At 37.8% G+C, this 14,942-nt stretch overlaps 1 protein-coding gene across 1 annotated transcript in view; it reads left to right on the top strand.

Annotated features, from left to right (window-relative positions):
* Window positions 1-2,956: 2,956 nt before the first annotated feature.
* TJP1 (tight junction protein 1) overlaps window positions 2,957-14,942 on the top strand; it is a 43,732-nt gene continuing 31,746 nt past the window's right edge. Inside the window, exons 1-7 of the mRNA XM_035899466.1 lie at window positions 2,957-3,024; window positions 9,456-9,580; window positions 9,801-9,903; window positions 11,316-11,595; window positions 12,174-12,277; window positions 13,046-13,214; window positions 13,575-13,719. Of these exons, the coding sequence (XP_035755359.1) occupies window positions 2,977-3,024; window positions 9,456-9,580; window positions 9,801-9,903; window positions 11,316-11,595; window positions 12,174-12,277; window positions 13,046-13,214; window positions 13,575-13,719 (974 nt within the window). The 5' untranslated portion in view covers window positions 2,957-2,976. The remainder of the gene's footprint in view (window positions 3,025-9,455; window positions 9,581-9,800; window positions 9,904-11,315; window positions 11,596-12,173; window positions 12,278-13,045; window positions 13,215-13,574; window positions 13,720-14,942) is intronic.

Genomic DNA, 14,942 nt, shown 5'->3' with positions numbered 1-14,942 from the left:
TGCTGAGTCACCTTGATTTTCCCCTAGATCGGTGGTGAGTAACATTATTTAGGGTATTAAGCTTAGCACCAGCAGTCAGCAGGGCTGGCACTATCACTTTAGACCTACTCTGTCTGCCCTCACCCCGTAATTACAAGCAATGTTAGTAATTTCTAGAGACCTGGGAATAAAATCCTTACAAGATTCCTGAAATTCGAATGTTGCATGAAAAATACAGCGCTTTGCGATGCTGCTCTTAGACCGTACTCAACAGGGACCTCAGCTGATGGTAGCCCAAGCTAGTTTTTCTGCCTCAGTTGTCGGTGCTTAATAGGGTGAGTACCTTCCCAGGTCTTCATAAGACTTCTCAGTCTTTTGTGAGCAAATGCAATTCTTTACAGATGAGAAACTTAACTCACATAAGCAGTTTGTCAAAGCCAGCAACTCACCTCAGGCTGCCTTTGAACTGTTTTCACTGTTCTTAATTGGACTGTTTGGGCATCCAGAAAGAATGAAAATAACATATTACTTGCTTTGCTGTCTAACTAATGGATATTTGATGTTTTCAAGTCTTGTGAATTTGAAATGTATGTTATTAGTAAAATCTAGGGGAGGTGGTACCAATAGATGAGTAGAGGAGGTAGTGTGAGCAAGAAAATTGAGAAGAACAAGCAAAGCAAGCAGAAAGGCTGAGCTTCTACAGGAGGGAAAAAGGCATTAGAAATGACAGCCCCTGTCAGTAGATAGAGCCGTGAACACCCTGTCCAGTTTTAGAAAGGCTGGTGAGTTTGTAGGTGGTTTTTTCAGGGTTCGTCTTGGGGGGTTTTTTTGTGAGGTAGTATATCTTCTCAGTTCTCGGAAGCATGTTTTGTAGGTCACTTCTGTTTTTCTTAGTCATTGCTTAGCTGTTCTTTGTTATCTTATCCCACTCTGACTCTGGGATTGCCAGTTGTCCCAGATCCAGCTGGAGCAGTGCTTACCTGGTTAAACTGGGTATTATCACTCTTTGCCATAACCAGAACCAGTTGGTGTGTTTATGCCATGCCCTGTGTACCGAGCTCCAACAGTGAGGCACAAGAACTCGGACAGGTTTAAATCTGGTACCTCCTTAGCTAAGCAGCTCAAACTGCCGTGCGAAAGTGCCTCCGACTGCCAATGGAGCGTTGTACCAGCGTGGCATTGCCAGGACAAAGCAATAAATGAGCTGGTCAGGTTAACTTCTTTGTTGATAATTGCAGATAGACGTGAGCAGCCTGTTTCAATTAAAATATGAATTGTGACTTTTGCAATCCTGTATTGGGTTCCTGTTGCACCTTTTTCTGAACAGGAGCTACTTAAAGCTTTTTCTTTTAGAAGTTTACTTGCATATATAATTCTTGTTGATGAGATGTTTTGCCTGAGAGAAGCTCTTGCCAAAACTAAGACAGAATGAGAGCATCAGAAATAGGGAAGAAAATCAGTATTCCTTAACCGTTTAGCAAGCAAAATGTTCTGTTTTGTTTCAAAGATGGCTTTGTGTGTGTAAATTGTTACTGTTTTAATATATTTGGTCTACTATTAAAAAGCTGGAGAGAAATAAGCTAATTCTGGGGTAGAGTTGAGTCAATTTGTAATGCAAAAGAGTAATGTTTGGTACTGAATGGAGGGGAAAAGCTGTTCGAATGAAATATATCCCAATTAAGTTGCACCAACACTTTCAGGAGAAGTGAACCCTGAAAGAGAATTGAGCAGTAATGTAGCACATCCTAACCATTTGAATTGGAGCACAAAATGGGAGGAAAAAAAACCCACAGCTTTCAGGGGTCATGAGAAGAACTCACTTTTTAAACCTAGTGGCAAATTCTGATGTTACAAAATTGGATAAGGTTTTCAGAGATACTGATTGTGAGAGCAAACACTCCTGCTGCTGTTCTCTCTTATAATACAGGACTGGATTAAAAATTAGGAATACTTCTTGTGGTGGTGGCTAAACTATTCTAATTGCAACAGATTAAGAGTAAAGTAGACTTTAAAAAAAACCAATGCTCCCATGTTGCGGAGATGTTCATGTTCTGATTCTGTTCTTTAGTTAGTGGATTGTTTGCTTATGAGAGGGGAGGGTATGGAGCAAAATGCTGCACACTCCCTCTGTAAAGATAGAAAACACAGCAGCATGATAGTTGGAGAGTTCATGCTCTTTGCTGTGTCTCCTCCTGCCTTTATGTCTGTTCTTAAGCCTTTGGTTCCACTAGTTTTAGCTCCCTCACACCATCTTCCCTTTCTGAATGTTTGCTTGTTGTGGCACATTAAGTAGTGCAAGTGTCTGCTCTTTTAAGCAGAAATGCAGGTATGTAAATATTGTCATAATGTTACTGTTTAATCTAGTTCCCTTAGAGAGGACTTTGTTTATTTCTACAGTGCTACTGTTCAGCAAAGAAACTAGCCTACACTAAACTGTGGAGTCTGTTAAATGTGACCTGTATGCATAATATAGTAACACAGGTACGGTAATCTATAGCTGGCTGTCAATGAATTAGTGTGATCTGCATACAGTTAGAACAAGCAAAAGGAGAATGTTTGCAAAAGTATGAAGTGTGTAAGTTAGAATATAAATACAGATGATCACAGTGGAAAACTGTAAGTGGGCCTTGGACCAGCTTCATTTACTGTATGTACACTTAATGAGCAATCAAAAGAGCCTACATCACCAATGCTTCTTGTAGTCCTTGCCTTTAAACTTCTTTGTAACTTCAACTTCTGAAATATTTAATGAATAGAAATCTATTTTGCCTATTCTTCCCCTGCCCCCTTTCCTAGGGGCACGGGAAGTTCAGATGTGACATATAAAGACAGGAAATGTGTAACAAATGAGCCAGCCCTACTTCTCTGTAGCTATTCAATATGAATATTAACGTTGAGTGTAAGTTTCTCTTTGTGATATTATACAGTTGTTTAGTACAGCTATTGACAGTGAAGTCTAATCTTTGGGTTTTTTTTTTTTCTCCTTAGAGCACAACAATGGAAGAAACAGCTATATGGGAACAACACACAGTGACTCTTCACAGGGTAAGTTCATACAATTGGTTGTGTGTGCTTAACGCAGGATACTGGTAGCTTTTGAAAACAATAGGAAAAAGCCAGATGTCAGGAAGTAAAAAAAAAAAAAAGGAAACGGTCATATTCCTCTGTTTAAATTTAGGAGTGTTGTAAAAGTTCCATTTGATGATAGTTGCTCTATTTGTTTGTTGGGTTTCAGAGATAAGCTTGCCTACAAATAACCATGCCAGAAAAAAAACTTTAGAGTACTTCTGTACGTAAGTGAAATTAGTTAAAAATCTAAGTGTTCACTAAAGATTGCACTGTAACTCTACTTAAATGTTCTAAAACTTAATTTGCAGGAGCATAAAACAATGTAGTTAAATATAAATAAATGTGTGCAAAACTGCTTTATTTGCTTGCCACTTTTTAATTAGTGACTGAAAATAGTGGGTTTTAGGTGGTCAGAATGTGCACCTTACACAAAGGAATGCGTGCTAGGAATTGGTGAATAGAAAGACAGCTTTTACTTTTAGATGCAGTCTTTTATTTGAGTTACTCTTAAATTAAGTGGATTTCTTATGTAGCTATTGCGAAGCTGTAAAAGAGAGGCAATAAGGAATGAGTTGCTTAGGGAAATTTAGAACAAGGTGGGATACCACTTCTGGTAGCAGCTTAGTATTAAAGCAACCATGGAATCATGGCCCAAAGAGCTATATTCATTCCAGTAAAAGGGAGATGCACAAGATTTTTTCTCAAGGGAGCAAGTTCTATCATTTGCCTTCGATTCTTCAGCACAGAATCAAGGCATTTTAGAATTGTAGCATTGATCAGATGAATGGACCTTTGTGACTAAAAATGTGTACAAATAGATCAGCTGGTCAGATAAATCGTTGATTCTCTGTACAAACCTATTATCTGTTGATTCTAATTAGTTTAATGTTGTTGATTCAAAATAACCATTTTAGTACCTCCCCACTTAACAAGAGAGCAGTTATGCTCAGTTTGACCAGTAGGCTGTCAAACAAAATACCCTAACTACAACCACATGTTGAAAGAAAAGTATAAGAAAAACCAAAAATGTGTGGTGATACTCACCTAGGCTAGCGCTCATGCTTCCAACAAGTTCTTGAGCAAGAATTACTATTTCTACATGTAATTGCCCTTTGTTTTCTTCTTGAGGCTGTCCAGTCATCCTGGAAGCTGTGTGAACTTAACTTTTTTTACTTGTATTACTGATTAAATCAGTACTGTCTTGTATTCAAAACCAAACAGAAAATGCTATAGCAATACAAGGTTTGGCTGGTAGACTTGGTGATAGCTTAGTTTCTCTTGAAGGGGATATTTTTCTGGTTAATTGGAGCAGTAACTTCAGTGAAACCTGAAAATGACGAGTTCAGCCAGTGCACAATGGAATAATGAAATGCTGCAATATGGTGTGACCTTGAACAAACTTTGAAATACTAGGTGGTCACTAGAAATCATGTCCTTGGTAGCACTTGCAGCATAGTCAGAAGTCCTTACGTAGTGTAAAAGTGAAAATGTGCTTTGATTATAATTTTGATTTTTTTTTTTTATGTGCCAAGCTTCTGCCAGTTGTACTGGTTTAACTGTTTTGTTAGCTGAGTATGTGTGTCTCATTTAGATGTTGAAGGCTGGTGGCATGTACTGTTAATAACTTTAATAGTGTTAATTTAGCCAGCTAAACCCAAAGTTTTCTATCTGCCAGATAGCAAAACCAAAACTCTTTTGCTAATTTTAAGCAAATTGCGGCTTAGAATTTATCCTTAGAACTGGGAAGAGGATTTAGGAGAGGGACTGCATATTTGCTTGTGGGGTTTTTCACTCTGCTTTTTTTGGTGACATTCTTACAGTGCTAGATTATCAAGCAAGTAGCTGAGGTTACTTCAGTTTAGTCAGGAGGAGTGAAATGCATCCATATCTTGGTTATCCTCAAAGATATCTAGAAGTTAATAGCATTGGAATAGACTCAAGATACCACTCTGCATGGTTGTGGAAGACTTTGTGAGAGTTACCTGCTCTGTTTGGCTGAGCTACAGAACTGCTAGAGACCATCTACTCTCAGCCACGCCAAAAAAAAAAAAAAAATAAAAAATTGAAGAACTGAACTCGCTTTCCTTAGTGAGGCACATTGAAAAGTCCCTCTGATTTTTGGCTTAGCTGAGGGCAGTAAGCTGGCTGTGAATGATGGAATTAATGACGTTTAACATGTGCTGAATTTCTACAGGATAGGTCAGGCTTCGTGTAACTGGCTTCCTGTTTTATTGTTACACCTGCGAAGCCCTTGGGATTCACCAGGCTTTTTTTGTATGTTCTGTTGGTATTTGCCTTCAGAAATGAAGCTAGACAAGTCATTGGAAGAGTCTGATCCAGAATAAATTTGTCTAAGATGTTAATAAGTCCCCCTGGGAGAGGCAGAAAAGTCTGGAGTTGGTGTCAGTCTAGATCAACTCTTGTCTCTTAACAAGTACCTGCTTAATGGCAAGCAGATCTGTTGTCCCTCCAGGTGCTCCAAAGCAGCTATGTAACTGTGGTTTCCTTTTCCATTTTAATTGATTCTTATTAGTGGTATTTAATCAAAACTTAATGAGTAAGGACTGCTAACATCTACTATAATGAGCAGCCTTAAAAATGGGGGGTAGTTTGTTAGGCGGGGTCTGTGTGTTGGCAAAGATACATAGAATATTCTTGACTACATTTATTCCTGTTTTGAGACTCATTTTTGTCCTGTTGGTAATTCCAGCACTGTTTTAAGTCTGTACTGTTATCTACTATAATTCCATTGCTCCTGCGTATGGCAGAGTAGAATTCCTTTAGCTCTTCTTGGGCTCCATAAAGGTAGCCAAAAATGTAAAAACAAAAAGTGGTTTTGGCAGTAACAATCAAATTTTAGAAAAGTAGGTATCATTTATATGCAGTTTCTTTCTGAAGAAAAAACAAAAGCGCCACATTAGCAGGTACTATATAAGGTATTCTAGCTGTGTAGCTTTTTTAACATGTCAGTGTCTGAGGTATTAAACATCTTTAAAATGTTTCTGCACTGTTACGGGGTCAGTTACTGATTTATAAACCAATTAATGGCAGTTCAGAAGTGTTGTTACGTACCTAAAAAATAGAGGGGTGGTTTTCTGAACATGTTTTGATCCTGTAATGGCCCTGTAAAAAGGGAATAGTATGATATACGGACTTTGGAAGATGAGCTCTACAAAAGGGAGTGCTCTACATAGGGCATTTCTTGTTGAAAAATGCAGCTTTGCTCGCTTCTTTTGAAGGGTGTCTTCCTATAACCTTTACTTTCCAGAGATGTTATTACAAATTAGGGACAGAGTATACTTAATCCCAGTAGTTGTAGTATAGATGTGTCAGTTCAGGCACTTTGATATGGTTCAAACATCAGACTTTTTTTATCAGTCTGCTTCAGGTATCTTAGAATATGTAGAACAGAGCATATAAGCAGTATGACTGTGCTGTGCTTTAACGCAGTAGTTGGTGAATTCCAGCACTATTGTCAAAAGACTTTTTGGGGAGGAGAGGCTTGAACTTTTAACTAAGAGGTTTTGTTCCCTTTCTTTACTACCCTTTCAACTTCCTGGACTACTACTTAGCTCTTAAGAGCTTGAGCCAGTCTCAAGTTCAGTTAAAAGTTTATCAGGTAGCTACAGTTTGTCTTTTATTGAGGGATCTTCTGCTTTTGTATACTTAACTGTAAAAGACTTTAAGGAAGAACCATGCGCTTCATATATTATGTGGGTTTCTTCATACTTGGAACTCAAGCTGTGAGTCTGTTAGATATGGCTCCTTCTCCCAAAGGACAGAAACCAGGTATGTGTGTACCTTTCTGCTTCTCCCATGCTGCCTTACTGTGGGAAAGCGAAATAGTACAGTTTGGCGGTTTTTTTTCTTGTGTTGTCACTACAACATCTGGCAGGTGAATTTGTGATGTGGCAGATTTTTTTTTTTAAAAAAATGCAATTTTAGTTAAAATAACGTTTATATCTTGTATAATCAGTAGTGATCAATATCTTGCTATTTCCAGACACGTCTAGGAGCTAGATTCAGTTTTCTGAGGGTAGTTCAGCTTATTGCTCATCTCTTAACATGATGGTAGGCAACAGGATAAAATGAAGAGTAGTAGGCTGAGGTTTACTGCAAGGTTTTTTATTTGAGCTCTTAAATTTTCAGAAAGATTAGGGTTTGATTTGAACTTTCTAATTTGGTGTAGAGACTTTGATTTATGTTATTAGAAAGCCCTTACCTGACGAGGTCTTTTTTGACTGCTTCTATATATGTGACTGTGTTGTTTCAGGGCTTCTTGAAAAGAATATTGAAGTATGAAATTACCCAGTGACAGGACAAGGGGCAATGGGCACAAACTGAAACATAAGAGGTTTCAGTTGAATATGAAGAAGTTGTTCTTTACTTTGAGGGTGACAGAGCACTGGAACAGGCTGCCCAAAGGAGGTTATGGAGTTTCCTTCCCTGGAGATATTCAAAGCCTGCCTGGACGAAGTCCTGTGTAACATGCTCTAGGTGAACCTGCTTTAGCAGGAGGGTTGGAGTGGACGATCTCCCAAGGTCCCTTCCAACCCTTGCCACTCCTGTGATTCTGTAATATTGCTGATTTGGGTTGCAAATCTACTCAAAAAAAACAGAATGGCAAGCAGCAAGATACGGTTTACAGTAAGTTTCTGCATCTCTTCTGGCCTTAGGTATAAGGAAAGATAGAGAATACTTAAATGAAGACGTTTGACATAAATGTCTTTTCTCTCTCTTCTCCATTTCCTTCCCCACCCAAATATAGTGCAAACTGAATTCTGTTTGTTAGAGCAATGGAAAGCTGAACGATGAACCAGTGGCATGAGAAAGGGGAAATATTACAATTTGGAACGGGGTTTTTGTTACATATTTTAATAGGCCATTACATGTATCCTTTGTCAACTCGTTAAAAAATAAAACTGAAAGAAAACCTCAGCTCTTGTCATAATTAGTCTTTATGATCCTTTAGACTGTCCTACTGCATGGCACAGGGTTTCACTTAGTAATTCTTGAATCCCAGCCATGATTTCTGGTTGATCTGGTGGGAATGTGTCTTCAAAAGTTGTCCAGTGTTCCTTTAATGAATTAAAATGAGTGTAAAAGAAGCAATAAGGTATATCCCTCCCCACTCCCCACACTTATTAGACCAACTTATTTTCTTCATACCTGACAACAGTATTTGCTAACTGTTTAAACCAGTTTCTGAACAGTGAATCTCCAGATCTTTGTTTTAATACTGTATGGTCCTATTCACTGCTTACAAGCTAAACCTGGACCTTTTTTTTTTTTTAATGACCTCTCTTTTGGGGAGAAATGGGAAACAGGTTTTTTGAGCAGTAATTACTGTCTGAAAAGCTGAATGTCATGTGTCTTACAGCCAGATGCAGACTGCTGTGCTGCTTTTGCTGTTGCTGTAAGGTTATGAAACTCACTGCTAAAGCTGTGCCATGTTTGTTGAAAAGTCTGAAAAAGAAAGGGATGAGTCTGCCAGCACAGAGTGTATGCTGTGTGAAATGGAGAGGAGGAATTGACCGAAACCTGTTCTTTTCCATACAGGGAATGTATTTTGCATAGTCAAAAATTACAAAATTCTTGAGCAAAATACAGCATTTAAATGGTAATATCCTTCTGACAGTGTTTCTGGGCAATGATGGAAGAGCTAGATAGTTTGCAAATCAGCTATATTTAGAAAGTTTATTTCCCACTCTCACTGCTTCCAGACAGAAACGTAAGCATCATTGTTGTATCTTGAAATATCTAAAGGGAATAACTTTTCAGAGGCATTGACCTTGCTGTAGTGGCAGGTCGCCCTAGAGGGAAAAGATTGAAGCAAATTACTTTTGTTAAGATGCAGATGATTTGCAAGTGCTGACAAGGTTTTGATGTATTTAATGATACAAGTGATCTTGGTATTACTCTGAAGAACTGAGCCTGCAGTCATACTACTGTGTGCTGTGATCCTGTCAGTTCCTGAGCTAAGCGAGGTCAAGCTGGGTAAATACCATAATGTGAAACCTCCAAGAAAGTGTTGCAGGAAGTGATACGGGCTTGAATCAATATCTGAGAGGGATATGGTATCCTGTGCTTACTGACAATTTGAGGTCCTACAGATGACCACCTGAGGCCCAGTCCATATCAGTGCAAATGGGAACTCTTAACATTTTGCTCTTGGATAGAGATTGGGTAGTTAGTCTGAAACTCTCTGCCTTCTAAAAGTTTTTTATTATTATTTTTTTAATATATCTCTTGTTCTTGGATCGGATAGCATTGCATGGTTCATTGATTCTTCTTTCTTCCAAAAAGTTGTGCTCATCCCATAAGACTTTTTTGTGTTTGACACAGGAATGTGAATTGTGACCATGTGAATACTAGAAAGTAAAAATATTTCTCTTGTTACATTATAGGCCCCTGGATTTGGATTTGGTATTGCAATATCTGGAGGAAGAGATAATCCTCACTTTCAGAGTGGTGAGACATCAATAGTTATTTCTGATGTGCTGAAAGGAGGCCCAGCAGAAGGACTGCTACAGTAAGTGCCAAAACTATACGTGGATTCTGATTTGGGGGGGCATTCATTGATGTCAGTGGTAGCTTAACCTCCTAATTGTTTTGCTTTCAAGTTATCTATCTATAACTGTTCATATAGTAGGTTTATAATACAGGTAGCTTGTTCAGGGACACCCATTCCCCAATATTTTTTTCCTTGGCATAAAGTATTTATACTGTGCATTTTGATGTTTTTCGTTCAGAGAAAATGACCGTGTTGCAATGGTTAATGGAGTTTCAATGGATAATGTGGAGCATGCATTTGCTGTTCAGCAGCTGAGGAAAAGCGGGAAGAATGCCAAAATTGTAAGTGCATGTCTTGAAGATTTAAGCTTACTTAAATTTCATAGAGCAAAAGTGAAATGGTGTAATGTCTGTGATGAAATACCTGTGTGATGCTTCAGGTTTAAGTGATGATCATGACATGTTTATCATGTGGGTCACACTTTTTTTTTTTAATGTGAATGATGATGTTTAGGTAGGGTGCCACTGAATAATTGAGACTCCTTTTCTTTATGGTAAAGTTCTTCTTGGATTGCCAAAAGCTCAATTCTCAGCTTTGTTTAGTATTTATTTGCTTTCTTGAGTGCACTTTTATCAAGTTTTTCAAAGGCTGGTGTATACTAAAGGACTTTACCCGCTGTTCAGGCACTAACATAGTTCTTCTTATGCTCAGTAAACAGTTTGCCAAAATAAAGTATAATTACCTTAATTCCTATAATTTTGTAGGCTTATTCAAAGTGGTTGGCTTTTGAACTTTGCAAAACAGAACAGGTCATCACTGAAGGGTAGTAATCTGGCTTTCTGTAGAAGTTTGTGCATTTGTGTTCTATTTCTCATAACGTAAATCTCTATGTTTAACAATTTCTTAATTCAGGAAAACAGACTTCTAGGGCTTGGAGAAAAGCTTTTGTGCTGATGGGTTCCTAGTGCTCTTGTGTGCTTTAATACAGTTGGAAAAAATCGTGTTGTGTTTTGCATTTGTAGATTTAACAATTCTTTAAAGCTTACACAAAACAAAATGTGTGGCGAGCTGTGCAGGGCTTTTGGTGTCTTAAGTATTTGGTGTGTAGATTTGTGTAGAGAAAAGCAACTAAGACTCTATGGTATAAATTGGTTCAGTTCTGTAACACATAGCAAAAAAACCTCTGAACAGGGTTGGGTCTTATTCTGAAAGCAGCTGTGTACATTACTGCAAACCAACTTTGAACTTGCAGTGGGAATGTTCCCCTTCCTCTGTGGCTTGCATGAACATTGCTTTGGAAGATTGGGAGGCTTCGAAGTTGAGGAGAATTACTGTCAATAGCACACTGAGTATACAGTAGATTACATGTTAGCAAAAGAAGTTTTTAGCAGTGCCAGTAACTGATTTGTGGGTTTAAGCAAAGAGAGGGCATTCAAATATGCAGCTCTGTGAAGACAGAATATCGCATTGTGCTACAATGGCTGTAACTCTTACCCTTTTGCAGAAGCAAAGAAGGACTAAAACAACTGTAAAACACATACCCCTCCCCTCAAAACCAGGTTTCTAGTAATCTGTTTTGATGAGTCTCCTGTATTAATTGGATAGAATTTTATAATGAGGATGCAAGAATTCAGAGCACTATAGATACATCTGTATGTTTTCTTTTGAGTTTTGGAATTGGCTTGGATTCTGACATTTAGTAACACCATTAGCATTACACAGCCAGAGGCTGAGATCTAGTGTTTGGTTGTAGACTATCCGAAGGATGAAGAAAATCCAGATTCCAGTGGCTCGACCAGAACCTGAACCAGTGTCTGAAAACGAGGACGATAGCTATGATGAAGAGATACATGATCCAAGGAGCAGCCGTGGTGGTCCAAGTGCCAACAGAAGGCATGAGAAGAGCTGGGTAAGAGATCGAAGTGCTAGCAGAGAGAGAAGCTTGTCACCGAGATCAGACAGAAGGTCGGTTACTTCCAGTCAGCCTGCAAAACCTACCAAAGTAACACTGGTGAAATCGAGGAAAAATGAAGGTAACTTGTATGCAATTCTTTTTTGCTAAGACTTTTGCTGTTTTTTTCAAGGCCAACTGCTTCAGTCAATGCTGTGTTAAGGGCTTCTTGGACTCTATGAACAGTGCCATTGCTTATTTTACCAGTAGCCAGCTGAAAATTTAAAAAATGCTGTTGTGTTTCTGGTGGCATTTTTCATATTTCAAAATACATGTGCTTAATTAATGGTAAAATACTACATAGTATAAACAATCCCAACTGTACACCTGGCATCTGGTAGTCAGTGGCTACGTGCTTTCCGTATACTTTGAGTCTTCAGTGTCTGCCTTCTTTGAAAGAAGGAAAATTGTAGGCAGCATCTAAATTAAGCTATTGAACAACAGCTATGATTACAGGCAGAGTTAGAAAAGAGATTGATACAATGGTAAATCCATAGTGTAATTCCACTGCAGCCCTTCGTGTGCCAAGTTAGCTTTCCTCTTTGTGTTTCCAGTGTAAATGTTGCGTAAAGCAGTGTTGTAAATCTTCAGATACCTCCCTCCTTTTTTTACTGTAGCTTCATCAGTGTTCTTTTTTTCTTTTATTGCTGTTATATAAAGAGTATGGTCTACGGTTGGCAAGCCACATATTTGTGAAAGAAATATCACAGGATAGCCTGGCAGCAAGAGATGGCAATATTCAGGAAGGAGATGTTGTACTGAAGGTATAGTAAATGGTGGTGGTGATTGTTCAAAGGGAAAACTCACAGATATAACTGTTCTTAGAATTAGTTATCTCTTAATGGCATAATTATTGTCAGTAGATGATGTATCTATTTTTATTAAGTTATTTCAGATCAGTACATTTAAGTATAAATCAGCCTCTCTAAGGAAAGGAAAATTATAAAGCATTGTTGGGTTTCTTGGTATTTGTTCCCCAGGCCTTATTCAGACAAATAGTGCCTACTGTAAATGCATAATAGAAAACATTTGGGATGGTATGAGACTTTGGCCCTACATTCTTAGTTATACAGTATAATGTTGTGGAATTGTGCTATTGAGCAACATTAAAACTTGCCTTCAGATTAAATTTTTATTTTTGTAGAAATCCATATACCCAGGGATTTTTAATTCATACTAACAGTTTTTATTTCAAGACACTACTGTAAATGTGTTGGTGCAGAAAAACATACCATTCCTTACTCTGCTGACTATAGCAGTGCTGGTTTAAAAAACATAACTAATATTTTTTGAAGAACTTTGTATTTGTGGTAGAGGCTTTGTCTTTGAAAGATGAAAATGTTTTTCTATATCACATTATAATTTGGATGAGTCAGGTAGTCTTCCATTGTATTGTGGTAATTTGATAAATATCTCTAGCTGTTTCTAAATATCATCTGACAGAAAACCACTATCTTTACTGGAGGTACACTGTTTTGGTGTTTTTTTTTTTTTAGTAAGTTTGTATCTGTTCTTTTCTTACTCTGTTCCAGATAAATGGCACAGTGACGGAAAATATGTCCTTAGCAGATGCAAAAACACTAATAGAAAGGTCAAAAGGCAAGCTGAAGATGGTTGTTCAGCGAGATGAACGAGCTACACTGTTGAATGTCCCTGATCTTTCTGACAGTATTCATTCTGCTAATGCTTCAGAAAGAGATGGTGAGTATAAATAAACTTGATTTCCAAAGGGAGAGAAGAATTCCCTGTGTTGTGGAGATGTGAAATAGCTAAGTGGGATGAGAGGGTGGGGAGGATAAGTTAGGAGTAAGATTGTCATGTGGGTAAATTCTTGTTTGAATGTGATTGAAATCCACACCTTCAAAAACAGTGCAGAGAAAGATACAGATCCTATTCTTGCAGTTGTTCTCTCAGGAATATTAAGTTTAGTTGTTTTGAAATAATAAACATAGATTTGACATCTTCATAAAAACTCTTTGCAAAAGCTTATTTCCATTTGGGCAGGTCACACCACCATTTTAATTATAATCATTTCATGAAAAAACAACTTTTATTTAACAGACATTTCAGAAATTCAGTCGCTGGCATCAGATCATTCCAACCGATCACATGACAGGCCCCGCCGCAGTCGTTCACGATCTCCTGACCAGAGGTCAGAGCCTTCAGACCATTCCAGACATTCTCCACAGCAGCCCAGCAACGGCAGGTGATGGCAGCATTGTATTATTTTTAAATCAACTATTTAATGTGACGTATAAGTTTTAGGAGTGCTTGGATTTATAGTCTGTGAAAAATGTGATGCAGAACTATGATAGTAATAATACGGCATTCTTTCTCTCAAGAGGTGCAGCTGATAATGAACCAAATTTTCTTAGACTTCAGGAGAAATTGAACCTTTAACTTCAGTGTTATCTCTTTTTAAATCATAATATTAAAGCATGGCTGTATGAATGATAATGTAAGTTTGATAGTGATATATGTTACTGAAGCATATGCAATTGTTTTGGTTTTAGAAAGCAGTTAGCTGCAAGGATATTTGAGATAACTAATAGCACAGTTCCTATTGAATGTCCAACCTGGGTAAACTTGTTAATCTTGTTTCATTTAAGCATAGGCTTTCTATTTTCCTCACTACCCTTCTTTAAAAGTTATCTTATGTTTCTGAATACATAGAAGTCCTAAAAAATAAGGTGTATTGTACAGCAGATTTGACTTTTGGAATGTAGTTTTTTAAATATTTAAACTTGGTAGTGGGACATTTGTCATATTTCTGAAGGAGGCAAGTCTAATTTTACATGAATTCAGACAGAAAGAATCTATTGTATGCTTTGGAATTTTTCCTTCTGCCATGTGTAACTTTAGTCTTCAGTAACATAAATCTGTCCTGTTTTGCATTTCCACAGTTTGTTGGAAATAGAATTTCACTGTTGGATTTTAGATTCTACTAAATATCTGTAAGAGAAAAATTTACCTTCTGAGTGCTCATAGAGGATGCATAGAGAATGCTCATAGAGGGGCAAAAATAGAATTGATCTGTTGCAAATTTCAAATTCAGAGCCTATACTTGAAGACGACTTAGATGCTGTCAAAAATTGGGAAAAACAAATTGCGGCTGGCTGTTCCATAAAACTAAGATATGCCTGATGGGCAAAAAATTATCAGTAACCAAAGGGGAAAATATGGTTTATACCTTCAAGGTTTTTAGTCTTTTAAGGGTTAATAAAACTGCAAGACAGATCTTACTTGCATGTACACCTGGTTGGGGTTATGGATTACAGATGCTTTTGCTTCTCTTCTGTGTCTTCCATTGGAGGGACCACAAGGCATGAAAGCTTGTTTTCAACTAGGAACCCTGTATTAGTGGGAAAAACTTAAAAGCAGGGTCCCAGATGCAGGGATTTGATTGTGAAGGTTTTGAGGTCCCTGTCA

Source organism: Egretta garzetta, unplaced genomic scaffold, assembly GCF_000687185.1.
Source record: "Egretta garzetta isolate BGI_Z169 unplaced genomic scaffold, ASM68718v1 scaffold287, whole genome shotgun sequence".
Classification (NCBI taxonomy): Eukaryota; Metazoa; Chordata; class Aves; order Pelecaniformes; family Ardeidae; genus Egretta; species Egretta garzetta.
The sequence above is the reverse complement of the archived record's forward strand: the minus strand, read 5'-3'. Positions and strand labels throughout refer to the sequence as shown.